Below are 27,132 nucleotides of genomic sequence, written 5' to 3'. Positions count from 1 at the left end.
ACTTGTCACCCAGAAGGTATACATCTTTGCCCAATTTATTACTCAGAAAGTTTACACCTGTGCTCAAAAAATATTTAAGATAACTGATTTTCATACTTAGTATAATTCATATATATTAATTCATTGTGTTTGAGCTATAAGCTCAGTTTTTTATGTTGCAATATAAATTTTTGTGTATTGAGTTAGATAACTCAAACATTTTTTTTATTTTGCTCTAATTGTCTTGTAATTTAGATCTATTTGTATGTTTAAATCATGTAATGTGAAACAATGGAGTACAGGTATGTGTACCAATGTTCTGTTATCTAATACTCTAAATATTGCATATTTTTACAGATATTAATGAATGTTCTGTGAGCAATGGAAACTGTGAAAAAATTTGTATTAACACCCAAGGAAGCTACTCGTGCAGTTGTGAAGAAGGATATCGATTACTGTTTGACAAAAAGTCTTGTACAGGTGATATTGACTTGATCTGTGGAGACAAGTCATTAGTTGAATAATTTTCATGAGGTGGTATTATTGGTATATTTGTAGTAGTGTTTGTAGTGTATAATGATTGGTAGGAACTAAAATTTAGTCGTGTATACTATAATATAAATATATACGTGTGTTGGATTAAGGATTCTTCTACAGTAGGTGTCTGTGACTTGTTGGTGATAAATTCCACAAAAAAATTACCAACACACTTCATTTGTTTTAAAAGAACATGTATATATTCGAAACAAGTTAGACAAATGTACAAAATTCTTTATGCTGTGATTATAGTTGTATCTTAAACACTTTACAGTTCTCTTCTTTTTGTCAAAAGTCCACTTAGTCCGATTCAGTAATGTATAATTTAGTTTACAGGCTGAATTACTTTTCTCTGTTTTTGTCACAATAGTATCATTGTTTAATTCACTTATGCTGCCTTGGAGCTATCATAGTTGTATCCTGTACTTCCAGTAATTATCTGATCTTTGCAAAGTCCACATAGATGGGTTCAATTAGTTTAGAAATTATTCTCCTTATATCTGAGTGTTAATTTCTCTCTAACATATCAACCATCAGGCCATTCACTTCCATGACAGTTAACTTTACCTTTCTAACTTTTCTATAACTGAACTTCTCTTTCACATGACTTCACTTTTATTTTATTTCTGCTTATCTGGTTGCAGCTATTTATATGTTTATCATTTAGACCTTCTAGAAATTTCACAAGCCTCAGCATCAATCAATTACAAATATAATGTTTGATAAACTCAACATCAGTGAATTAAAAATAGAAAATAAATCAATTAACACTCCTACGAAAAGTGGGGCCTAATAGGCCCTAGAGCAACTTGTAAGGTTATTAATATTAGGCTAATAATTTTGTATTTAAATGAAATTGCCATTTAAATCCATTAATGAATGGATTAACGAGATTCCCACTGTCCCTATCTACTCTCTAGCGAAACCACAGCCAGGGGAACGGGCTTGGAGAAATCAGGACTAGAAACGTCTTTTCGTAGGAGTGTTAATGAAATACCTATGCTAAACATTATAATAATATTCCATTCTGTTTCACATCTACTGAAAACCTTTTTAATGACATTCTTAAATGTAATTTCCTAAACTATATTTCATAGAGAGTCTCACAATCTTTAGAATAAAAAAAATGTTAAGTCAAACATTTCTAATCCTTAGAGTTGAATGTATTATACTGGTTATACTTCTCATGACTAGTTCAGACTTGAAGGTACACATTCTGGATATCTCATTCTAGCAGAAACTATCTGCAAGCCATTCAAGTCATTTTTCAGGCTGTCAAATAAATGACAGAATACACAGTTCAACTGCAAACAAGTATTACTTTCTTAAATTTTAATTTATATTAAAAATATATTATCTTAAAAAAGTTTTCTTTATAAGATTATAAAGTAAGCCTCATATCTTCCTAATAGCCATAAACTCCAAAACATGTATAATAATAATGATGTGGTTCAAGGAAGGTATATATTAGTTACAAAGAACATCTAATGCAGCTTAGGAAAGAAATAACATTTCTCATTATCTGATTTGTTTGAATATTTCACTATATAATTATTGTTTGTGCAAGATGTAGGCATTTGTTTTTATGGCAACCAAACTTTTAAGATGGAAAATGAAAAACATATATACAAAAGTAGAACATACTATAAAAAGCTATGAAGTAGATAGTGTGATATAAAACTAAAACCTGGGTGCGGTACTGTCATTAAAAAATTATGATGTTTATTTTTTATTTTATTAATCTGACATTTTGCATATTTTATACTATTGTTCTCTTGGTTATCAACTTTTCACTGTATTGTTGTATTTTATTTCTTGAATATCAAGAATTAGGATTCATTTGTTCACCAACAACTTGACATTTTAGTAAATTTTTGTATTATGTTGTTCTTTGTTTTACACTGATGTTCCACCATAAATACAATATTTCCTAATGCTTCTAAGTCATTGTTTGCCAACCTATTGTAGTGATACTTCTTGTTAACTTGAAGAAGTTCTTTAATTAAGTTGAAATCTTACTTTAGAAAAACTGAATTAGTGTTTTTTAAACTGAATCAGCATCTTTTATATGTTTAAAAGTTTAATTCCTCTTCACTGTAAATGAACATAAATAGATAACTTAATGTTTTAAGACGATGTGGAACCTATTGGTCCATCTTGGTTGTTCCACTAAATTAACTTAAAAAACCAACAACAACTTAAAGCCAGCCTTTATCATTCACGTACTAATCAAGGTTTTTCTTGAACTAATAAATATACTGCTTCTACAATATCTGAAGGCAATCCATTTCAAAGACGAACCACCCTGTTATAAAAAGAAAACTGTCTTAGCTGAACATGACTCCTACTCTGCCAAAGTTTATATTTGTGTTCCTTAGTTCTACCATTCTCACTGTTGAATATGAAAAAAGATGACGAATCAGCAATCTTAAACACCTCATTCAACTCTTTTTTTCAAAAGAAAACAATTTGAGATATTTCAGCCCCTCCTTGTGTGGCAACCCCTCCATTAAAGGCACCATTCTATGAACCTTTTCCAACAATTCAATGCCTTTCTTAAGGTAAGGAGCCCAGGAATGAACACGATATACCAAATTTGGCCTAACCAATGACTTGCAAAATGAAGTTATAACTTCTTTAGACTTGTGTCTGGTATTTCTGTAGATACAACCTAAATCCTATTTGCCCTACCACTAGCAACTGCACACTACCTGAATGGTTTTAAAGACTGATTGACTATTACATCAAAATCCCTTTCTTTCATAGCACTGTTAAATCCAAATTATATTTAGAATTCAAATTATGATAACCCACGTGCTTTGTACTGCATTTATTATAATTAAAACCAATGTGCCATTTAGTTTCTCAACTCAAAAAATGATCTAAATCCTTTTATAAAGTAGTAGCATCCTTTGCACAGCTAGGAACACTGAAGACCTTTATCATCTGCAAATTTATATAATTTATTGACTATTCCTTCAGCTTTGTCATTGATGTAAATAAAAAAGAGCAAGGGTCCTGAGACTGAGCCCTGACTTACTTCCCTTGTGACATTAAACCAGTTTGGCTGAACTCCATTTTTAACAACCCTCTACTTTCTTCCATTTCTTCTATTCAATTTCCTAACTTATCCCCCCTCCCCACCTATCTATAGAGACAATCTGTTTCACAACCCTTTTATATGGCACTTTTTAGATGATTTCTGATAATCCAGATGCACCAAATCTCCAATCTTACCCTTATCTACATAAGCAGCAACTTTTTTAAATTTTTCCAATTGTTTGTTAACCAGCTCAGAATTCATGCAGTCATTTTGTGATCTATTTTCCATGTATCACCTGTGAAAGATATAGAATACTGCTTGAATCTTTGTTAGTAAAAACCAAAGAAATAGCAAAATTTGGCAATCTAGCCATCTCATAATTATCAGGTACTAGCCTTCATTTATTATCCCTCAAGTGTACTAACCCCATTCTAATATTTTGTTTACATTGTCAGCCAAACTTTTGTCATACATCTTTTTTGAATTTGAAGTTCTAATTTCCTGTTTTACTAACTTTCTTGAAATTGTATAATTTTCTAAGTGTCTTGTCTTTCCAATCAATTTAAATTTCTTAAATTTATAATACTTGTTTTTAAACTCCATGTGAACCAATCTCGTTTTTTACTTACATCTACCCTTTACCTTTTATAAGGAATATATTTACCTTGAATATTTTAAAATTTATCTTTAAAAATCATCCACATCTGGTCAGTCTCCAAATAATTAAACTTCTCAGTTCACAACAGATAATTCTTGTTGCATCTCTTCAAAATTTACTTTTTAAAATCTGTACTCAAAGTATCATCATTCAATACATCCATGTATGGCAGAACAACAAACCTAATGAACCAATGATTACTTGCACCCAAATATTCCCCAGTTTCCACCCTCTCAATCATTCCTATATCTGAAGTTAACAATAAATTTACAATACCATTGTTTCTAATAGGTTTTATGACTAATTGGTCAAGAAAGTCATTCTGAACAGTTTTCAAAAATCTTTATTCCTCATGGTTTGGCTCTAGCATTTCCTAATCTGTATGCCTGTAATCAAATCACCCATAATTATGATTTCATTAACAGCTGAATCTCACTGTAAACCTTCTCACTAATTTCATCAGTATCATCTGGTGGTTTGTAACAATTTTCCACTGAAAACCTTTTCCCTTTGTACTAATAGAAACCTAAATGGATTCATTCTCCTTACTGTTCTCTTGAATATCCTGAACATCAACAGGATGTAACTCACATTTTACTTAGAAAGCCACTGACCCTCTCTTTATCCCTATTAAACAGCCTAAAACCTTGTATTTTAAAGAAACTTCTGTCAATAAAATCATTTTTGTTTATCCATATTTCAGCTCTTCCCGTTGCCTCAAAACCCTCCACTCCTATCAGTATTCTAAAGTAATCTATTTTATTTCTTATTCTTCTAGTATTGCAATAGTAATAATTAAACCTATCCTAATAACTACTTCTATATTAAACTTTTCTCTGCCTTTTATGCTTTTTTGCCTTTAGTTTTTCTTGGCCCTAACCACTGTCTAGTCTTAGTTGAAAATTTATCTTACAACTGAGTTAATAGCCTTAGCAAATAAACTAGCCCCTACCATATTTAAATGTAAATCATCCATTCCAAAAAGCTCCCTTATTTGTCTGAACTGATCCAACAAATCCAAACAGACAATCTCCTCATCCTTACATACTAACCTAAGCCAAGCATTTAGCCCTAGTGACCCATGTATAATTTCATTCCCACAGTTAATTCTGAGCAGTACATCTGACAAAATTAAGTTATGGTTTCTTTCTTTAAATACCTTTATCAACCCCTTTTACTTATTAATTAGCTCCTCTTATCTACGTTTCTCTACATCATTAGCCCCTAAATGAACTATTAAAGCAGCAGCTATGCTATCCACCCTTTATTATAGTTATGACAGAAAGTGTTCATACCCCTGCATCTTGAGTAGTTTTTTCCTTATAACTTAAAAAGTATCATGATCAGGATAATGAAAGTAAGGTATATTATAAATATTATACTAACACACATCTACATAAATTTTTATGTAAATTGAACAACAAATAAACTGTTAAAAACCAAATAACCAAACATAGGAGGGGCAGAAAGTGTTCGTGCATCTACTTTAATGGTCAGTTGTGTAGCCTTTCAGGTAAATTACTTGGCGCAATCTCTCCTCATAGCCCACCTTGATCGTTTGACAGTACTCGATTGGTATTTTCTTCCATTCTTCTTTACAGAAGGCCTCCAATTCTTGCAAGATTTTCGGATGATGCTGATGAACCCTGGTCTTCAACTCATGTCAAATGTTTTCAATTGGGTTGAGATTGGGTGACTGCGATGGCCACTCCAGAATGCTTATATGGTTCCTCTGAAACCAAGATTGTACATATTTAGATGTGTGCTTAGGGTCATTGTCCTGCTGAAAGATCCAACAATGCCCAAGCTGCAAGTTCCGAGCATCATTCTTGATATAAGTGCCTAATATATCGACATACTCTTCTTTTTTCATGATTACATTGATGCGGTGAAGGCTGCCTACACCAGAAGAGCTGAAGGAACCCCAAAGCATGATTGAGCCTCCTCCGTGTTTAACAGTAGGGACGGTGTTCTTTGGAGGATTTTGTTCCCCCTTTTTACAGAAAATATTGCGAACATCATTGTGGCCAAAAAGCTCGATTTTATGTCTCGTCTGACCAAAGAATACTCTTCCAATATGTAAAGGGTTTATCAACATGCTTTCTTGCATACATCGATTGTGCTTCTAAATGAACAGGCTTTAAATATGGAGTTCTAGGAGGACGGCGTGCTTTGAACCCAGAAGAGCGTAACATGTTCTTAACTGTAGAGGTGCTTACTTCAACCCCACTTTCCCTTACCAGTTTCTGTATATCATTACGTGTTAAACGAGGGTTTCTACTAACTTCTCTGAGAACCTTTCTCTTGGTTCTCTCTCGAATTTTGGTGGGGCTTCTGGAACGAGGGAGGTTAGCAGTTGATCCTGTAAGTTTAAACTTGGCAATTATGCTTTGAACAGTAGATTTCTGCACATTACGTTGTGTCGCAATACAGGAAAGAGACACACCAGACTTGTATTTTACAATAATTCGGTTTTTTAAATCACTGGACAGTTGTTTCCTGTTCGCCATAATGACCAAGCAGATAATGACGGAGACAGTGCTAAATTGCCAGAAGTACATTTTTTTGCTGGCTAAATTCCAATAATTATGAACCCAGTGTCTAGTTTTGGAATGGTATAATGTAGTTTGTTCGCCAAACTAAACAACATTTTTATGGGAATATCAGTTTTTCACACGTTCTGTAATGTACGAACACTTTCTGCTCCTCCTATTTTTGGTTATTTGTTTATAAACAGTTTATTTGTTGTTTAATTTACATAAAAATTTATGTAGATGTGTGATAGTATAATATTTATAATACATTATATGTCTATTAGCCTAATCATGATACTTTTTAAGTTATGAGCAAAAAAACTACTCGGGACGCAGGGGTACGAACACTTTGTCGTAACTGTATATCTTCTGCTCAGTTATATCCTCCATCTCTGGTCGTGGTAAACATAATCTGATTATTTTCTCCATATTTACTCCTACAGACTATCCTATCCACATTCCTTGTCAAGGGATCACCTGTAAGTATGACCTGCTAAACATCTACATCCTTTTATGACTCTTTTGTTTTCCTTCCCTCCAATAGTTCATCATCTGCAGAAGCCAAGATCTGAAATTTGTTGTTCAACAGAATACTTATTCTGACTAACTTCACTATATACTTAAATAGTACTGTTTCTAACTTCCTGACTACCACTGTTAGCAGATGTATTCCTTGCATATAACAGTTTAAGCTCCTACTGAAATCCTGCTATTATTTTCTACTATCTAAATTTATCTATTGCCTCTACTTTAACTACAAACTCTAAGTGAAAATTGCATATCTTCATTACCAGCTTTGTTGAAAGTACATGCCAGTCCCAAATAAAACCCACTCATTGCACCCATTTTGAAGTTTTGACACAAAGAATATTCTTATTTATAAAAATAGTGATATTAAGCTGATGTATATGTTTTCTTCTAATCATGCTGTTATATAAGTAAAGTAACTGGAAATATTTGATAATGTCAAGGAATAATTAAAAGTTTTACAGAGAACTAGTACAGAGTGTGACTTAATAGAAACTTGAAAATATGTTAGGAATGACTTTAAGAAATAAAACATTTTTTAATGTTGTACTAACTGTATACTAAATTTTGTTTGATAGTATTAAAATTAACAACTTAGAAAGTTTAAATTCAACAGATATTGATGAGTGTAGAGAACTACCTAGAATCTGTAATGGGGGACAGTGCATAAATTATCCCGGTTCTCATGCTTGTCGATGTACTGAAGGGCTCATGGAATCTCCTGATGGAAAGAGTTGTGTTGGTGAGTCATTTGTATGAAAAATAGAAAGAAACATTGTAAACTGGCATGTTTTGTTATTAAAATGGCTTAATTATTTCAAAAAAAGGTTTTTGATATAATTTATTTAATAAGAGATCTCTGCCTAAAGAGAAAATACAAGATAAGATTTTATGACTCAAGTAGCTTTGAGTGGATGTCATTAGTCAAGTCAAAGCAAACATGACAGATAACTCACCAGTACTGTTTATTGTCTCTCTGCCATTGCTGCTTGTCACATTATGTGATTAGAGACCTCTTCTTGAAAATAGTTGGTCAGTACAGAAATGTTCTTCACTCCAGGTACTAGCATCACCACATTTGTGTGATAAACCCTGTTTGATCTCTTGAACATGATTTTTTTTAACAGATATATCTCATTGTTTTCATTTTTATATATTTATCTGGTAACATTCCGAGCACGTATCAAATTTGCAGTTATAGATCAGTTTCAAACTTGGTACTTTTGACATTAGTATATAGTTTGGAATGACTATTATAAACATTGTGTTCTCAATGAAATGCATTAGAATAACTCGTGAACAAGAACTAATTTTCAGCAAAAAAAAATTGCTCCCACACTAATCCTGCAAAAGTCACTTATTTGTCTCAGGACTGCCCTACACTTTGATTCATCATAAAGTAAACATTATTATGGAAAACTTTCACAAAATAGAACAAAATCTTTTACTTAACTGGCTAAGAGAAATTTAGCAAACAAGTTAGAGATCTCTTGTTAAAGATATAAAACATAATTATACAAAAGAGGCATGAAAGACATACAACTTATCACTACCTTTAGCATAAGATTCATACCAAAAAGTTGATTGAAGGAATATGAGCTATTAGTTGACAGCATGCCTTTGTAAAAATTTTTTTTATAGATGTTGATGAATGTGTATTGAACTTAAACATCTGCCAAAGTGGAAGATGTGAAAATACTCTCGGATCCTTCACGTGTCATTGTGATCCAGGGTTCTCTGTAAAAGACCTGAAAGATGGTTGTACAGGTAAGTTTGCTTTGATCTAGAGTACTACTCCAAAAGAGGGCTGTACAAGCAAATTCTTTATTATTACTGTAAACTTCAGAGCTAAAGGTACATTTTCAAATGACTAATGGAACATTTAATTCAGTGTGGTTTGTATCATCAAAGAATGGAAGTGTGATTGTTTCATATTCAGGAAACTGAAAGACAATATAACTGGGTAAGTTTACTGTGATTTGTGAGATTTTCGTCAAAGGATTGTAGGGGATTATGCATACTATTTCATATGTCTAAATAGATTATAGTTGTACCCTGGTATTGGAATAAAGAAACAAATGAGTATGTAAAAGTCTTTTCATAAATGCATTTAATGGAGTCTGTACATGTAATATTGTTTTTATTGAGAGTATTTTACCAAAGAACTTATGCAAAACTGTATATCTAAATTCACTGTGGTTTAAGTACTGCATGTAAAAATGTCCTCCTACCAAAGTGACAACCAATGTTTTTAAGTTATAGTCACATGAACATGTTAGTGGTGTCCATTGACATAATTCATTTTTTTTAAGAGACAAATACAGCTGATGAAGAGACACCTGTCTGAAGAACTAATTTGATGCTAAAAGAGACGCTTGTTTAAAGAACTAACTTGGTGATAAGGGACATCTATCTGAAGTTCCCCCATGCCACAGTGGTATGTCTAAGGATTTAAATGCTAGAAACTGGGTTTCAGTATCTGTCGTGGGCAGAGCACAGATAGCCCATTGTGTAACTTTTTGTTTAACTTCAAGCAAACAAGCTGTCTGAAGAAATAAGTTGGTAATAAGGGACACTTGTCTGAAGATCTAACCTGATGATAAGTGATATTAGGAACTTCATCAGATCTGATATTTGTGGATACTAATATTTTACTATTCAGCCCCATATAAAAAGCAAAAGTATAAATAATTCTGCAGGATACACAAGTCTTGTAAATTAGTTTCTTCAAGTTCTGATGCTCAGCAGTATATCTGCAAGTTTATAATGCTGACAACTGAGTTTCCGTTCACATGGTGGGCAGAGCAAAAACAACCCATTGTATGGCTTTGTACCGTTCACATGGTGGGCAGAGCAAAAACAACCCATTGTATGGCTTTGTACCGTTCACATGGTGGGCAGAGCAAAAACAACTCATTGTATGGCTTTGTACCGTTCACATGGTGGGCAGAGCAAAAACAACCCATTGTATGGCTTTGTACTGTTCACATGGTGGGCAGAGCAAAAACAACCCATTGTATGGCTTTGTACTGTTCACATGGTGGGCAGAGCAAAAACAACCCATTGTATGGCTTTGTACCGTTCACATGGTGGGCAGAGCAAAAACAACCCATTGTATGGCTTTGTACCGTTCACATGGTGGGCAGAGCAAAAACAACCCATTGTATGGCTTTGTACCGTTCACATGGTGGGCAGAGCAAAAACAACCCATTGTATGGCTTTGTACTGTTCACATGGTGGGCAGAGCAAAAACAACCCATTGTATGGCTTTGTACCGTTCACATGGTGGGCAGAGCAAAAACAACCCATTGTATGGCTTTGTACTTAACAACAACCACTCTTACTTCTTATATTGAATATACAATGAAATTGTAAAATAATTTATAATAAGAGCCAGTTTATTAATGGAACATCTTGTGAACTTTACTGGTTAATATGGTGAAAATGTTAGCATTGTCAAACATGCTTCTCTTCACATCAGTATATAAAAAATAATTTTTAATACTGTTTTTTACTAATTATTTTTTCAAATATCTTAATCAAAGTAAATTTTATTTCCAAATTGTTTGTTCCATAAAATTTGGTGTATTTCCTATAAGTAAACTAGCATTCAATAATGTGTTAAAAAGGACTGTTTTTGTTATTTAATGATTTTAACTGTTCAGGCTTTGAAAAAGTTTGATAAGAATGTTGAAAGCTTACAATAAAACAACAAAAGAAAGAACTTTAGTGTAGTGAAAGCATTTGCGTAATTTGATTATTGAAACTGAAATAATATTCTGTTATGTGTTCTTCAAACACATCCACATGACACGTTTCACATGTGAACGTTATGTTTCATGGAAACTGAAATACCTCTAATATTCTGTTATGTGTTCTTCAAACACATCCACATGACACGTTTCACATGTGAACGTTATGTTTCATGGAAACTGAAATACCTCTAATATTCTGTTATGTGTTCTTCAAACACATCCACATGACACGTTTCACATGTGAACCTTATGTTTCATGGAAACTGAAATACCTCTAATATTCTGTTATGTGTTCTTCAAACACATCCACATGACACGTTTCACATGTGAACGTTATGTTTCATGGAAACTGAAATACCTCTAATATTCTGTTATGTGTTCTTCAAACACATCCACATGACATGTTTCACATGTGAACGTTATGTTTCATGGAAACTTAAATACCTCTAATATTCTGTTATGTGTTCTTCAAACGCATCCACGTGACAAGTTTCACATGTTAACGTTATGTTTCATGGAAACTTAAATACCTCTAATATTCTGTTATGTGTTCTTCAAACACATCCACGTGACAAGTTTCACATGTGAACGTTATGTTTCATGGAAACTGAAATACCTCTAATATTCTGTTATGTGTTCTTCAAACACATCCACATGACACGTTTCACATGTGAACGTTATGTTTCATGGAAACTGAAATACCTCTAATATTCTGTTATGTGTTCTTCAAACATATCCACGTGACACGTTTCACATGTGAACGTTATGTTTCATGGAAACTGAAATACCTCTAATATTCTGTTATGTGTTCTTCAAACACATCCACGTGACAAGTTTCACATGTGAACGTTATGTTTCATGGAAACTGAAATACCTCTAATATTCTGTTATGTGTTCTTCAAACATATCCACGTGACACGTTTCACATGTGAACGTTATGTTTCATGGAAACTGATTTGGCTGTGATGTTTATTTGTGTTATGAAACTTAATCACCAATAAGCTAGTAAGTAAATTCCAGGGAATATATTTTTATCTACAATTCATAATATTATGTAAAGTTAGCAACTAATAACTTGGAAATAATATTTAAAGTTCCTACTAAGAAGAAATAATGTTAATTCTAACTTTTATTTTTTGTTAAAAAAAAGATTATATTGACTTTTGTAGTAAGTGTTGAATGAATACACGCTAAATCCATGGTTTGTATTATGTGAAATAGTAACCGGTGTATTTCTTTACTAGTCATATTTTCATTACCACACGAGTCTTTCTTGTGTTTTAAACAATGAATGAAAGACATTCACACAAGTTCTATTAGAGATTTGAAGAGGAAGGTACAGGTAAAGTTTTTAGATGTTCCAAAATACATTATCAAACAACTGTAGATTAAAACCGACAGTCAAATCCAACTAGTTGGTCTGACTTAAGTTGCCCAAGAGTTAGTAGTAGGTGGCATTGAATAATTGCTATCTCTCTAATCTATCACTTTGGGAACTGTTAGCACAGATAGCACTTCTAGTAGCTGTGCAGAAAATGTGACAAACAAACTAGAGTGACGCTATTGGTATGAAGGGAATTTATGTAGTTGTTAATTTCTTTTCTTCACCAAAATATGAGCATTGGTAAAGAAAATGATCGTGTAGAAAACTAATATATTCTTTGATTCTGTACTCCAACTGCAGCTAGACTAGTTTTTTACAAATTTACAGGTCATCAGTGCTACTTTAAAGAGTAAAGAAACTAATTAAATTAGGCCTCTTTTATTGGTGTAATGTAAAAAATTTGTTATATACGTTATTTTACTTGATGCTAAGGATGTACTAATAGAAATTCTCGTTTTAGTGGTGTAATGTAAACAGTTTGTTATATACGTTATTTTACTTGATGCTAAGGATGTACTAATAGAAATTCTCGTTTTAGTGGTGTAATGTAAACAGTTTGTTATATACGTTATTTTACTTGATGCTAAGGATGTACTAATAGAAATTCTCGTTTTAGTAGGGAAAAGAAAATAACTAGTTAAATAATCAGTGGTCTGCTGAATAATAACACTGCACAACAAAGTTTTTGCTTCTTGAACACTGTTGGGTGTTCCTTATAGATTTTTAGCTGCTGATCACGAAATTCACATCCAAATTTGCTCATCACATACCATTTCATTGAAATCTTCAGTTTTCTCATGTTTTTTCTTATATTTGTGTCCAAAAATTTTTATTTCTGTAAGAGACCTATGTGAACAATGTTTTGTGCAGTCTGGGCATATCCAGGCATGAAATAAAGTCAGGTTGGAAGCTGTTCTGTGAAAGTATGCAGCCCAGGCATGCCTGGGCAAGCCATAGCCAGCTTGACACTGTCTCAGCAGGCTATAAAAGTAGCTTGCATACACAGGTGCTGCTCCTTAGATTAATATAGACCTTATAGTGTGTACATATTGTGTCAGTAGCACCGTAACAAGTAAGTTAGACGTTATAGACGTTTTACAGGACGATTGGTGTCAGTCAATATCTCTCGTCAGTATCGTAACAGCCGCGATACATTCTGCTATATTTGTGATGAGTATACGCTTCTTCATCAGAGACGTTCAGTGACTGCTCTTGTGAAGAAAGTATATCATCTGTACTTCAGCTGTAAAATTGGTGATCAAGACCAGGAATGGGTGCCTCTCATTTGTTGTGCGACATGTGCTGTCTGTCTGAGAGCTTGGCTCAGAGGCATTCGAAAGACAATGCCGATTGCTGTCTTGATGATATGGAGAGAACAGAAAAACCATGTGACAGACTGTTACTTCTGTTTGACTAATGTGTCTGGTTTCTCTGCCAAAACAAGAAGTCAACTGAATACCCTAATCTGCCTTCAGCAATGAGACTCGTGTTATATGACAGCAGTCTTTCAATTCTGAAACCACCAGAGGAATGGACCTTAGACAAATCAGATGAAGAAACTGCAATGCAAGGAACTGGCAGTGACATTGATCCGGATTTTGAACCATGCTCCTCAGGCAATCCACATCTCATAACACAGTCAGAGATTTGGATCTGTCAAAAGCAAAAACCGAATTGCTAGGTTCGAAACTGCAGAAATGGTGTTTGCTGTCACCAGGTATGAAAATTTCTGTTTTTCGAAGCCGCCAAGATGATGTAACCAAATTCTTTGCACAAGTTAATAGTTTCTGTTTCTGTGTTGACATTGAGGGATTGTTCTCTGCTTTGGGTTGTGACCATGACCCGCAAGAGTGGCGTCTCTTTATTTATTCATCAATGTTAAGCCTCAAAGCTGTTCTGTTACACAATGACAACGTTCACCCTTCAAAAACTGTTGGCTATGCAGCACACATGAAAGAAACCTACGAGTACATGGAAATGTTGCTGAAGCACATCCAGTACAGTGAGTACAACTGGAATATCTGTGGAAATCTGAAAGTAGTTGCTCTATTACTGGGACTGCAGCTTGGCTGTACAAAGTACTGATGTTTCATCTGTGAAAAGGACAGTTATGCCAAAGAGTCACATCATTCTAGACAGAGCTGGCCACTCCTTAAAAAGTTAGTTCGAGTACAGAAGAATTTGGTGCATGAACTGCTTGTCAACCTGGCAAAAATTTTTTTGCCTCCTCTTCACATAAAATTGGGACTTATGAAGAATTTCATGAAAGCAATGAACAAAGAAGGTGAAGGTTTTTATTATTTAAGACAGATGTTCCCAAGAATAACTGAGGCCAAGATCAAAGAGGGCATTTTTGTTGGCCCTCAGATCAGACATGTTATGAGTGACAAGCAGTTCGAAGATATGTTAGTTGAGTTGGACAAACTTCTCAAAGTATACAAAACAATGAAGTGCAGTATGTCACTCAAGATTCATTTCCTCCACTCACACTTGGACTTCTTCCCTGCAAGTCTTGGTGCTGTCAGTGACGAACACAGTGAAAGGTTTCACCAGGACATTGCCACAATGGAAAAACGATATCAGGGCAAATGTAATCCGTCAATGCTTGCTGACTACTATTGGACACTGCAACGTGATGCACCAGACATTGAATATAAACGAAAATCAGGAGCAAAACACTTTTAATTATGTTGAACTTAATAGTGTATTAGAAACATAAACACAGTTAAATACGTTATAGCCAGTAAACAGTTAACTATTTCTCAGAGTTTCTATGTGATGAGCAAAACCAAAACTATATTTGTGCATACCCACCAGGTACCTGTCATGATCAGCAAAAACTTTTCAAAAGAATTGTTGTGCAGTGTAACTGATAATTAATTATGGCTGTATGTTATACATTTTCCAAACACGTTAAGTATTGTAGGTTTTCAGTAGTGAGTAAAGGACTGTACATCGAAACCAAACAAAATAAATGGTATTTCTGGAAACCGCTGAAGAAGGAAGATTGATATAACTGTAAGCCATTAATTCAGGTATTTCATCAGAGAGCACATATAAAGTAAGTTTGGATAAAGTCCATTACCAAAAAATTGAAAGAATATTGTGAGCTGAATATTGTATCAGTAAGTATACTGTAGCTGAGTCATGTAGAATGTATCAGTAAGTACACTTAGTTGAGTCATGTAGAATGTATCAGTAAGTACACTGTAGCTGAGTCATGTAGAATGTATCAGTAAGTACACTGTAGCTGAGTCGTGTAGAATGTATCAGTAAGTACACTGTAGCTGAGTCATGTAGAATGTATCAGTAAGTACACTGTAGCTGAGTCATGTAGAATGTATCAGTAAGTACGTTGTAGCTGAGTCATGTAGAATGTATCAGTAAGTACGTTGTAGCTGAGTCATGTAGAATGTATCAGTAAGTACGTTGTAGCTGAGTCATGTAGAATGTATCAGTAAGTATGTTGTAGCTGAGTCATGTAGAATGTATCAGTAAGTACACTGTAGTTGAGTCATGTAGAATGTATCAGTAAGTACACTGTAGTTGAGTCATGTAGAATGTGTCAGTAAGTACACTGTAGTTGAGTCATGTAGAATGTGTTAGTAAGTACACTGTAGTTGAGTCATGTAGAATGTGTTAGTAAGTACACTGTAGTTGAGTCATGTAGAATGTGTCAGTAAGTACACTGTAGTTGAGTCATGTAGAATGTGTCAGTAAGTACGTTGTAGCTGAGTCATGTAGAATGTGTCAGTAAGTACGTTGTAGCTGAGTCATGTAGAATGTGTCAGTAAGTACGTTGTAGCTGAGTCATGTAGAATGTGTCAGTAAGTATGTTATAGCTGAGTCGTGAAGAATGCATTGGTAAGTACGTTGTAGCTGAGTCGTGAAGAATGCATTGGTAAGTACGTTGTAGCTGAGTCGTGAAGAATATATCAGAAAGTACATTGTAGATGAGTTATATTTATTGTCTGTCTCCCACTTAACTGAATAATGGTCTTATTTAAAATTAATATTTTTTCTTATAATTTTAAATTGATGTACTTGAAACAAAATCAAATTTATAAATCTGTTTTGGAAGTGTTTGTGTGGTCACCCATAATTCACCTTCTTACAAATGATGATGAGTGTACCCTAAGCATAATAATTCTTCTTCTTACAAATGATGATGAGTGTACCCTAAGCATAATAATTCTTCTTACAGATGATGATGAGTGTACCCTAAGCATAATAATTCTTCTTCTTACAAATGATGATGAGTGTACCCTAAGCATAATAATTCGTCTTACAGATGATGATGAGTGTACCCTAAGCATAATAATTCTTCTTCTTACAGATGATGATGAGTGTACCCTAAACACAGCTACGTGTGATGAAAATTCAGAATGTATAAATACTGCAGGATCATATAAGTGTGAATGTTTCAGTGGATTCCGTGGTGATGGAAGAACCTGTAGAGGTATGTAGTCAGTGTAATGTCGAGGTATGTAGTCAGTGTAATGACAAGAACCTGTACATGCAGAAATATGACTGTGGTCACCAGCTTGTAAAATACAGTGTGTTGAGAATTCTATTTGCATAGAGCTGTAATTTAGTAGTAATAGCCCAGGAAGGGCTCAAATTATTTAAACTACCTCTAAGTTTTGATGAAGAAAGGTTAAGAGTTTCTCGCTGTATGTTGTAAGATAACAAATATTGTTTGAGTACTTTAGTTTTGGATTGTCTTGACCCAGTGATGTGATCAGAAAGAAAGTTTTTATACCCACTGGTCATGTGAATAAATTGGTTTAAAGATGTGAGCTTGGTTTGAAAATGTGAGATTGAAAGGTTAACACTTTTGACCTACATTTGTTGATCTGTGAAACTCATTATATTAAATACAGATTGGTGGCCAGTGCTTTCAGGTGAATTTGTGGTGTTTAAGGTGCTTGTTGATATACTAGTTAAACTTTGGATGACTACAAATAAAAAAACAGATAATGAAGTAATAATTATTACTATAGATGAAAATGAATGCCTTCGAGACAATGGAGGGTGTGCTCGAGATGCCCGTTGTATCAATACACTGGGCTCCTTTTTGTGTGATTGTGATGAAGGATTTGAAGGAGATGGTTTCCAATGCAGGGGTAATTATCTCAATTTTATTGGTTAATTTTACAGAGAATTTTATCAATAAATAAAAATTACTTTGCTTCCCAATAACCGAAGAAATGTGGAATTTACTTATCTTTACATGTTTTTGATATTGTATTTTTTAACACAAAATAAAAACCCACTTTTGATCACCATTTTTCTTTTCTGTAGATGTGGACGAGTGTAGCCTGAATGGCCAGTTGTGTGAAAATGGTCGTTGTCTTAACTATGCTGGTGGCTATCACTGCGATTGTGAGATGGGGTTTACTCCAAGATGGAGATAAAGAATGTGTGGGTGAGAAAAACTAGCAGTAGACATACTCAGTGGCTTCAAAGATGGAGACAAAGCATTTGTTTGTAAGAATAGTAATATGTGTATTTAATTTGGGGCATCTCCTATAAGATGGGGCAAACCAAATAGTAGTAAGCATATGCTAATTGGAGTATGCTTTCGAAGTTTAAGGAAAGTGTGTGTTGATAAAGATGGCAGTTAATATATTTTAATTTTGGTTTCCTTACCGAGATAATTCTAAGAACTTATGACTAAAAGTAAATAATGTATATCAACCACACTATATGTGCTAACTAGTGCAAATGGGGATATGACAAACAGCAGTGGTTAAGAAGCGAGAACAACAAATGTTGGGGCATGAACTAGATTCAGTTAGTAAAGTATAAATATTTTTAGTTTCTGATATGAGTCAATTACAAATGAGAACTAAGGTAAAAATTAATAATATATACAATATTATTTATTACTTGATGATGAGAAACCCACTTGAAATATTAATGTATCTCAGAAGAGCTGGTATGGGTATTAACACTCAGAACAGCTGGTATGGGTATTAACACTTTTATTGATAAGGAGAGAACGTCTTGACATTCCTAGATCATCTTCAGAAAGGTCGAAACGTTGTTCTCTCCTTATCAATAAAAGTGTTAATACCCATACCAGCCGTTCTGAGATACATTAATATTATTTATTAATTTCAACACCAGTTATCTTCATTTATATTTAAATTAATCTTGTGTTCATAAAAACTATTGTAGTTGTATATTTGTTGTTTTGTGCTGTAGGTTAAGGAATAAACAAACAGTGTCTTTTTAAAGTTGTTAGTTCAGGCAGTTATTCCTATGAGATAAGGCAAACCATTTTGTAGTACAAATAGCAGTTGAAGTTGTCCAATAATATATGAGACAGATATAACTTGAAATGTTACCTTTATGATTGAAATCGTGTTTGCTTTGCTTCAAATCAATAAGTCAACTTATTAATATTCAAATGTAGAAATGTGTGAGAGAATAAGACCAGATATATTGTAAATAAAGTGAAGTTTATTCATAAGCCATACTTCCAGGAGTTTCTGGTATGATTCTTATTTTTCAGTCCAGTGTGTTGTAATTCATGTCAGTAGTTCTTGGTATTTTACTCTCTAAGGTGTCCTAGAATGAACAACAAAAGTTGAATATTACAGTGTAATATTAATTTGTTTAAAAAAAAAGGTAAATGACGTATCTTTACATGTACTGTTTAGATAAGATTTTTTTACTAGTTTTATGTGTTGGAATATCTTACTGCTGTATTAGGAAACAGTTGATGTTTTGCCTAACGTGTTTCTTTTAGTGCTTAGAGACATAGCTCTTTATTGAAGGAGGAAAAAAAGCTAAATCAGTGTCTTTTAATTGTCCAGATTGGACATAACTGAGTGAAACTCTAACAGATATGAACCACAACAGAAAATTTACTATATGTGACAATAATAATAGATATTTACAAATCACTCATAACTGTTTATAATATGTACATTCACCTTACAGAAGTAAAGTGAGAGTGACTTAACAGACATTTTCAAGTATTATTTAAAATAAAAGAAAGACAGGTTTTTATAAACAGTTGCTAGATAAAGTATAAAAGATTTGTTTGAGATGAATACTAAAAAAAATACAAGAGATTAAACTGAAATAAGACCCTTATACTAATTTTTATTTACTTACATTAAAGTATACACTCTCAGTTTCACTCAACATCTCAGACCATTTTAAAGGATTGTGTGTTCAGTGAAGGCCTTTCAGCATTAAAAAAACAAAATTGTGTGTATTATGATCTATATGTTCTCAAAAGAAACGTAACCAAAGGGAATTTGTGTAAAATATCTAAAGTGCTCATTAATGCATTCATTAGCAGACACAGAAAAACTAACCTATCTAAGTTCTTAGACAAAGCCCAGAGATTAACCAGTAAGAGCCAGTATGTTCCATTCAGTTGAGTTGAATTGGACATAAGGCCAAGTATGATACAATAAAATACATTTTTTGAGAATGACAAGAATAAAAAAATATTTTTCTTTGGTTTAACAGTTAATAGTTTTCATGATATTACTGTAATAAGTGTTTATAAAAATATTTCAAAAAAGTGAGATACCAACCATCATTTAAAGTTAGTATGTTCTGGATGTGGTCCAATGCCTTTTTGAGGTGGATTAAAACAAAGACTTATTAAATGGGTGGATATTATTTTCTTTATGAGTCAATGTTCTCTATGAATCATTGAGCAATAATTAAAAAAAATTGTAAATAAAAGTAACCCAGAATATTTAAACATAGAACTTACTACAGAAGAAATTGATGTAAATTAGCATTATCCTGCTATCTATAGTCTTATATTTGTATGCTAATTTACATTAGTTAAATAGTAATTTACAAACTATGTGGTGTAGCTTTTGTTTGGCTGCTACTTTGAAACTAAACTTTCTGTTGTAGACATTAATGAGTGTACGGAATTCCGCAATATCTGTGTTCACGGACGATGTGAGAATGAAATCGGAAAATATCATTGTCGGTGTGACCCAGGTTATAAGTTAGACTTCAGTGGAGGTAATTGCACAGGTGAGCACTTTCAAGTGATTATTTGCTTTCTGTGATAACAAGGTAATATATATTCATGCAATATAAGAGTAAAATATTTCCACGTAATTAGATCAACTATTTTATTTATTATAAAAATTATTAATGGTTTGAAATTTACAGTGTTGTAACTTCTGCTTCAGTATTACATATTTCTTGTTTCTATCTAATGGATGTCATTTTCCATAATCAATTTTGTTTTTTTCTCTCGTATTTCATCATCAATGATGTGTAGAGATGATGATGTTAAATTAGAGAACATTCTAATTAAAGAAAACACAAAGAAATACAAAAATAGTTTGGAAAGAGGTTAAGTTTTAAATCAGAAAGAGATTATAAATAAATAATTGTACAGAGCAGTGAAAACATATGAGGAAAAAATGCTGTGTGGTGGATCAAGAAGACACCTTTAAATTATAAATTAGCCCCATGGTGACAAATCTGTCACTTTAAAAATTATGTTTTGATACATGTGGTGGGCAGAGCACAGACAACTCATTGTGTAGCTGAGCTTTATGCTCAGCAGTAAAACAAGTAAACCAAAATAAATTAACTATTGAATATATAAATAAAGGTAATATATATAGATAACATGGAAACTAATTAGAAAGTTAAATATATTCATTAAAGTCTGATTCACATCTAATGTTAATGGTATATTAAAAAATCTAAAGAAATCTATGTACAGATGCACTATAATGATTTTACATTAACTTGTACACATGAGGCCTGGCATGGCCAAGTGGGAAAGATGCTTGACTCGTAATCCGAGGGTTGCGGGGTTGAATCTCTGTCACACCAAACGTTCTTACCTTCTTAGCCGTAGGAGCATTATAATGTGACGGTCAGTCCCACTATTTGTTGGTAAAAGAGTAGCCCAATAATTGGCAGTGGGTGGTAATGACTAACTGCCTTATATCTAGTCTTACACTGCTAAATTAGGGATGGCTAATGCAGATAACCCTCGTGTAGCTTTGAGCGAAATTAAAAAAACAAACATCAATAAGAGATGATTGATGTTTATTGATTAATATAGTTAGATTGTATTTATTGTTCTTTAGACATGTACAAATCTCTTACAACAGTACAACTTGGTATTTGGTTAATATTATTTTCCTTCTCACAATTTGATTCACAGAAAGAAAATATTTAAGGTTTTAGCTCAAATATTTTGTTGTTGTTGTCTAATTAAATGTTTTTTAAATTTCTACATAGACATTGATGAATGTGAAAATCCACAATCATGTCAGTATGGAACTTGTATAAACACACCTGGCTCATATCACTGTGAGTGTCCACCAAATTATGAAATTGCATTAAATGGCACTGCTTGTGTTGGTAGGTTCACATTTAATAATTTTTTTTAATTGATTCTTATTCTTAAATTAAGGTATTTCCTAGTTTTTATAGATAAATTACTGTTGAAAGATATTTCATATGTTTGAATATTTCTCACTATTTGGTCAAATCAGATAAGTAAAGAAATTTGAAATATCTCGTAAAGCTTTTCTGCATTTTGTGTATGACTGATTGTTTTCAGTATATGTTTCTTGGTATAATGTTCATTGGTTTGGCTCAGTGTTACAACAGACTATTAATTGATAACAAGTTGGTTTTACTGTCTATATAATTAGTCTTTAAATATGAATAACTGCATCTGTAATTAAGTGAATGAATGGAAAATGTCTTTAAACAAAAGTGAAGTTTGGTAAAATGAACAAGTTTTATTTTATCTTGTTCATCAGGTATAGATTAGTAAGATATTAAATGTAGATATATATTAATATATTAGGATAAAAGTTGACTAATATATTTAATTGTTTTATTTTAATATAATTCATTTATATTACAAACTCATATTTGATGATTTATTGTTTTCCTTTTTAACAGTAATATCTCGTACACTTTAAACCAAATCTTTACTAACTCAGCAAAGGACAAATTAAAAAGAAAATGAACATTTTATTTTATTAACCACTAGCTGTAGGAAAAGAAGTGGAGATTTCCTCTTGTAAATAAAAATGGTTTAATCCAGTTATAGTTTTACAAAGATTGCAGCTCTAACTCTATAAGATTTACATTTTTAAAAACATGAACACAGTTAAGGTAAATATATTCTCTAAAAGTCATTCCAACTCTAGAATACTTTTACTTAAAAATTCCAGCACAGTTGCCTTGGGTGGGTATTATTTAGTGATCCATGGTCAGTTAAACAAAATCATGGTTTTGCAATTTAGGGCCTTGTGTGCATTATGGAAGTACTGGTCACATCACAGTATTCAGTTAGAGTAGCTTTGGAGCTACTCACCCTCAAGTTTGTCATTTCAAAATAAGAGACGACTTGCACGTGTATCAGTTGTGTAATTTTATATGAATATTGGAAACAAATAAAATACCTGTGTTTTGGGGTATTTTTTTTTTGTAATTCTGAAACTAAACAAATACTAGAATTCTTGTCATTAGTAAGTATGGTAAAAAAAGAATATAACAAGAACTTTACTGAGAGAGGTATAAAACAGGATATAGTTAAAAACATTAACTCAGAAGTCTACTGAGAGAGGTACAAAACAGGGTATAGTCAAAAACATTAACTCAGAAGTCTACTGATAGAGGTACAAAACAAGGTATAGTTAAAATCATTAACTCAGAAATTTACTGAGAGAGGTACAAAACAGGATATAGTTAAAAACATTAACTCAGAAATTTACTGAGAGAGGTACAAAACAGAATATAGTTAAAATCATTAACTCTGAAATTTACTGAGAGAGGTACAAAACAGGATATAGTTAAAAACATCAACCAAGAAGTTTATTGAGAGAAGTACAAAACAGGATACAGTGTTTGGTGGAGTAGTAAGAACCAACACTTTTAATAAACTGGACCAACAAGCTATTCATAATTACAGAACATATCTTTAGAACCTTTGAATAAGAGGAAATTCCACTTATGCTGTTAAGTTACTTAAAATGTATTGATATAATATATTATTAATCTTAATGTGCATGCAGCACGTATTGACTGACAGGTTTAGAATTTATTTGAAATGTATACTGAGCATTATGATCAACACTTATCTTCACTTGGAAAAGTTAAAAACACACCACGTTTATTTTTGTTATTTGTTTGTAGGGAAACAAAATTGATCCAAATTATGTTTTGTTGAGTTAAATAATAGAACAGGCAGTGTGTATGGCTACATTTCATTGAGTCAGATGAAGTGTAAAAATCTACTGTTTTTCATTGTTCACACATGACTCAAAAAACCTCAAAATGATGTGACCACTTTCATTAAAAAGGCACCAAACAAACAAATGCAGTTCACAGCTTCATGATTCCACAGCTGATGCAGTCACAAAGAAAAAGGGCCATCAATATGCTGCAGGCTGAACAGAGTATTAGAACTGTAGTCAAAGTATTGAATAACAACCATTAGGTGACTGATTATTTACACCAGCAGTATAACAATACTGGTGGTTCAGTAAACCATCCAAGACCAGGAAGATGTCACATGACCACCCCTTGTTAAGACGAGTGGATCTGACTGGTGCATCTGCACTACCAATTCCAACTTTCTACCCAGACAACTACTGCCACTATTGGGACAAATAATTAGACCTTTGAGTGCCAGAACCACGTCTAATTGTGTCATAGCCATCTCTGTTGGATACGTCAGTGGTTGTCAATGGGGAGGTCCAAGCACATTGATAGGGCTGGGTATCACAACACAGAGCCTCCATTTATTGAGTGAAATTTGAATTCTCAGATATATTGGTATGAAATTATTCGGCCAGCATTTCTGGTGAAGTGTTTCTACGAGATAACTCCAGACTACACATGGCTTATATCTTTACTAAGTTCTTGAAGAACAGTCAGGTTACTGTCCTTTCCTAACCATAAGTGAGCCCAGATTTGGACATCATAAAAAAAATCTCTGGGATTTATTGAACAGACATTTTCATCAGCATCCATACCCTCCAGAATCGCAACAACAACTCAGAACAATAGTGAGGGAAGAATGGGCATATATTCTGGAATATCAAATCATACAGTTCTGCTGATCTATAAGCCAACACATAAGAGCTGTAGTTGAGGTGAGTAGTTGACAGACACACACACACATGCACTTACACACTAAACAAGAACTGATTTTTTTTTAATCATTTTCTGCTGGTTGAGTTATTTTAGACATTTGTTTCAAATTATTTTCTGCTGGTTGAGTTATTCAGTCATTTATGATAAATGGAGATGCTTCAAAATCTTTTGCTACTGCAATGATATTATAAAGATGTGTCAAATAAACAATTAATATGAGACTTGTTTCATTTATATTGCAAAGCTGAAAAATAATGGTGAAACATTATGTAGATTTTATTTTCCATGAGTGTATAAATGTGGTATTAAGGAAGTTTCCTCATTGTGATGTGGTATTTTTTTCTGTAAGATGCAATATTCGTCAATACATTTGTCAGAATTCCCTAATTAACTGAGTTTATAAGAAATATATATACACACTAACAAAAACACAATATGTGTATAAAAGTATATTTGATAATGGACAATCACATTTACTGGATATCGTTTTTGTCGTACGTGGCTCTGCCCCACGTTAGTACAATGGAAAGCCTACAGATTTACAACACTAAAATCAAGGGTTCCATTCCCCTCGGTGGGCTCAGCAGATAGCCCGATGTGGCTATGCAATAAGAAAACACATGCATGTGGCTGAGATCACCTGTTGGACTACTTAAAGTAATGTTATTTACTTCAGTAGTAATGTCAGACTTACTCAGAGTGACCAGCATTGATTTATAAAAAGGATGTTTTAAATTTTAAGTATCAGTCATTTTTACATGAATTTCATCTTTTTAAACTGCTTCATTAATAACATGAGAATATTACCTTGTCTATAATTCAGTGGTCTCTTTACAATTCACAGTAAGGTTGTCAGGTCGTCAGTGGCCTGTTTACTGTTTGTGATATGGTCGTCAGCGGCCTGTTTACTATTCATGATACGGTCGTCAGTGGCCTGTTTACTATTCATGATATGGTCGTCAGTGGCCTGTTTACTATTCATGATACGGTCGTCAGTGGCCTGTTTACTATTCATGATACGGTCGTCAGTGGCCTGTTTACTATTCATGATACGGTCGTCAGTGGCCTGTTTACTGTTCATGATATGGTCGTCGGTGGCCTGTTTACTGTTCATGATACGGTCGTCGGTGGCCTGTTTACTGTTCATGATACGGTCGTCGGTGGCCTGTTTACTGTTCATGATACGGTCGTCGGTGGCCTGTTTACTGTTCATGATACGGTCGTCGGTGGCCTGTTTACTGTTCATGATACGGTCGTCGGTGGCCTGTTTACTGTTCATGATACGGTCGTCGGTGGCCTGTTTGCTGTTCATGATACGGTCGTCGGTGGCCTGTTTACAGTTCACAATATTGTCAAGAAGTAATTGGGTTTTGAATCTATCAGCTCAGGCTACTAAACTTTTTTTTACATCAATTAAATATTATTTGTTATTCTAGAAAGAACAAGAGTCCTTTTTTATCTGTATGAACGTTGAAGTATATGGACTGTGACTGCAAGCAGTCATTTGTCACAGGTCTTGTTGTGAACAAATTTTAAGTGAGGAAGTTGTATGACTAAAATATCTAAAAGTAGTGTTTGAATAGACTAATAAAAAGATTATCTTTTGCACAAAGACAAGAGAGAAGCCTCTTGCTACTTAGAAGTCAGAACCTATAATGGAAGGAGCTTCTGTCAAACTGATCTTGGAACAAGAATGACAAAAGCAACTTGCTGCTGTAGTTTAGGAAAAGGATGGGGTCCAAATTGTGAACTTTGCATTACCAAAAATGCAAGTAAGTGTATATGTGTATCACATTACAAAATAAAGACTGTTCATTAAGTCAAGGTCCCCCAATTAATTTTGTAGAAATACTGTCTTGGTAGGCTAGGTATTATTAGAATTAATACTTGTAAGTGTTGTAAAACAGTTTTTGTTGGAATGTCTGGCTCCACACTAGTGATAGTAAGATTGTTTTTAACTTAGTACATAAATGAAAAGTAATAATTTACTTTAAGATTTAGATTTTCATGAAAATAAATTTATTTAAAACAGTTCTGTATTCCATTTTCTGTTTTAATACCATATCAAAAACTTAAAATTATGATGTCTTTCTGGCTTTTTGGATCCAGTAACTGTTGGTAGTTTCAATTTCGTAATTCTTGTTATTTACATTAGTATAGATTGTGTTGTTGTTTTTGCCAAGTTGCCTCGAGGTACTAATTTTAGAAATTTGTTAATAGGGTATCTATAGACTAGATTCTCATGATTAATGTTTAATCTCTTCTCAGAATTTATAGTTAACTTAATTAAAGAGTAAACTTGTATATTCACATGTCAGTAGGAGGTCTACAGGAGTAGACTCATGTTTTTGTACATATCAGCAGGTTAACAGTTTGGTTAACCAGATAAGGAGTAGACTAAAGTATCTAAATATATAAGCAGGAGGTCAACAGTTTGGTTAACCAGATAAGGAGTACACTCAAGTTTTTGTACATATCAGCAGGAGGTCGACAGTTTGGTTAACCAGATAAGGAGTAGACTCAAGTTTCTGTTCATACCATCAGGAGGTCAACAGTTTGGTTAACCAGATAAGGAGTAGACAAAA

General features: G+C 33.3%; 1 protein-coding gene across 1 annotated transcript in view; it reads left to right on the top strand.

The window, feature by feature from the left end:
- LOC143240634 (fibrillin-1-like) overlaps positions 1-27,132 on the top strand; it is a 209,582-nt gene that overhangs the window by 112,241 nt on the left and 70,209 nt on the right. The window contains 10 exon segments of the mRNA XM_076483387.1: positions 337-459; positions 7,896-8,021; positions 8,921-9,046; positions 16,755-16,877; positions 17,422-17,544; positions 17,723-17,819; positions 17,821-17,846; positions 20,312-20,437; positions 21,671-21,793; positions 26,161-26,319. Coding sequence (XP_076339502.1) covers positions 337-459; positions 7,896-8,021; positions 8,921-9,046; positions 16,755-16,877; positions 17,422-17,544; positions 17,723-17,819; positions 17,821-17,846; positions 20,312-20,437; positions 21,671-21,793; positions 26,161-26,319 — 1,152 coding nt within the window.

This window comes from Tachypleus tridentatus, chromosome 13 (assembly GCF_004210375.1).
Source record: "Tachypleus tridentatus isolate NWPU-2018 chromosome 13, ASM421037v1, whole genome shotgun sequence".
Classification (NCBI taxonomy): Eukaryota; Metazoa; Arthropoda; class Merostomata; order Xiphosura; family Limulidae; genus Tachypleus; species Tachypleus tridentatus.
This window is presented reverse-complemented; position numbering and strand designations above follow the sequence as displayed.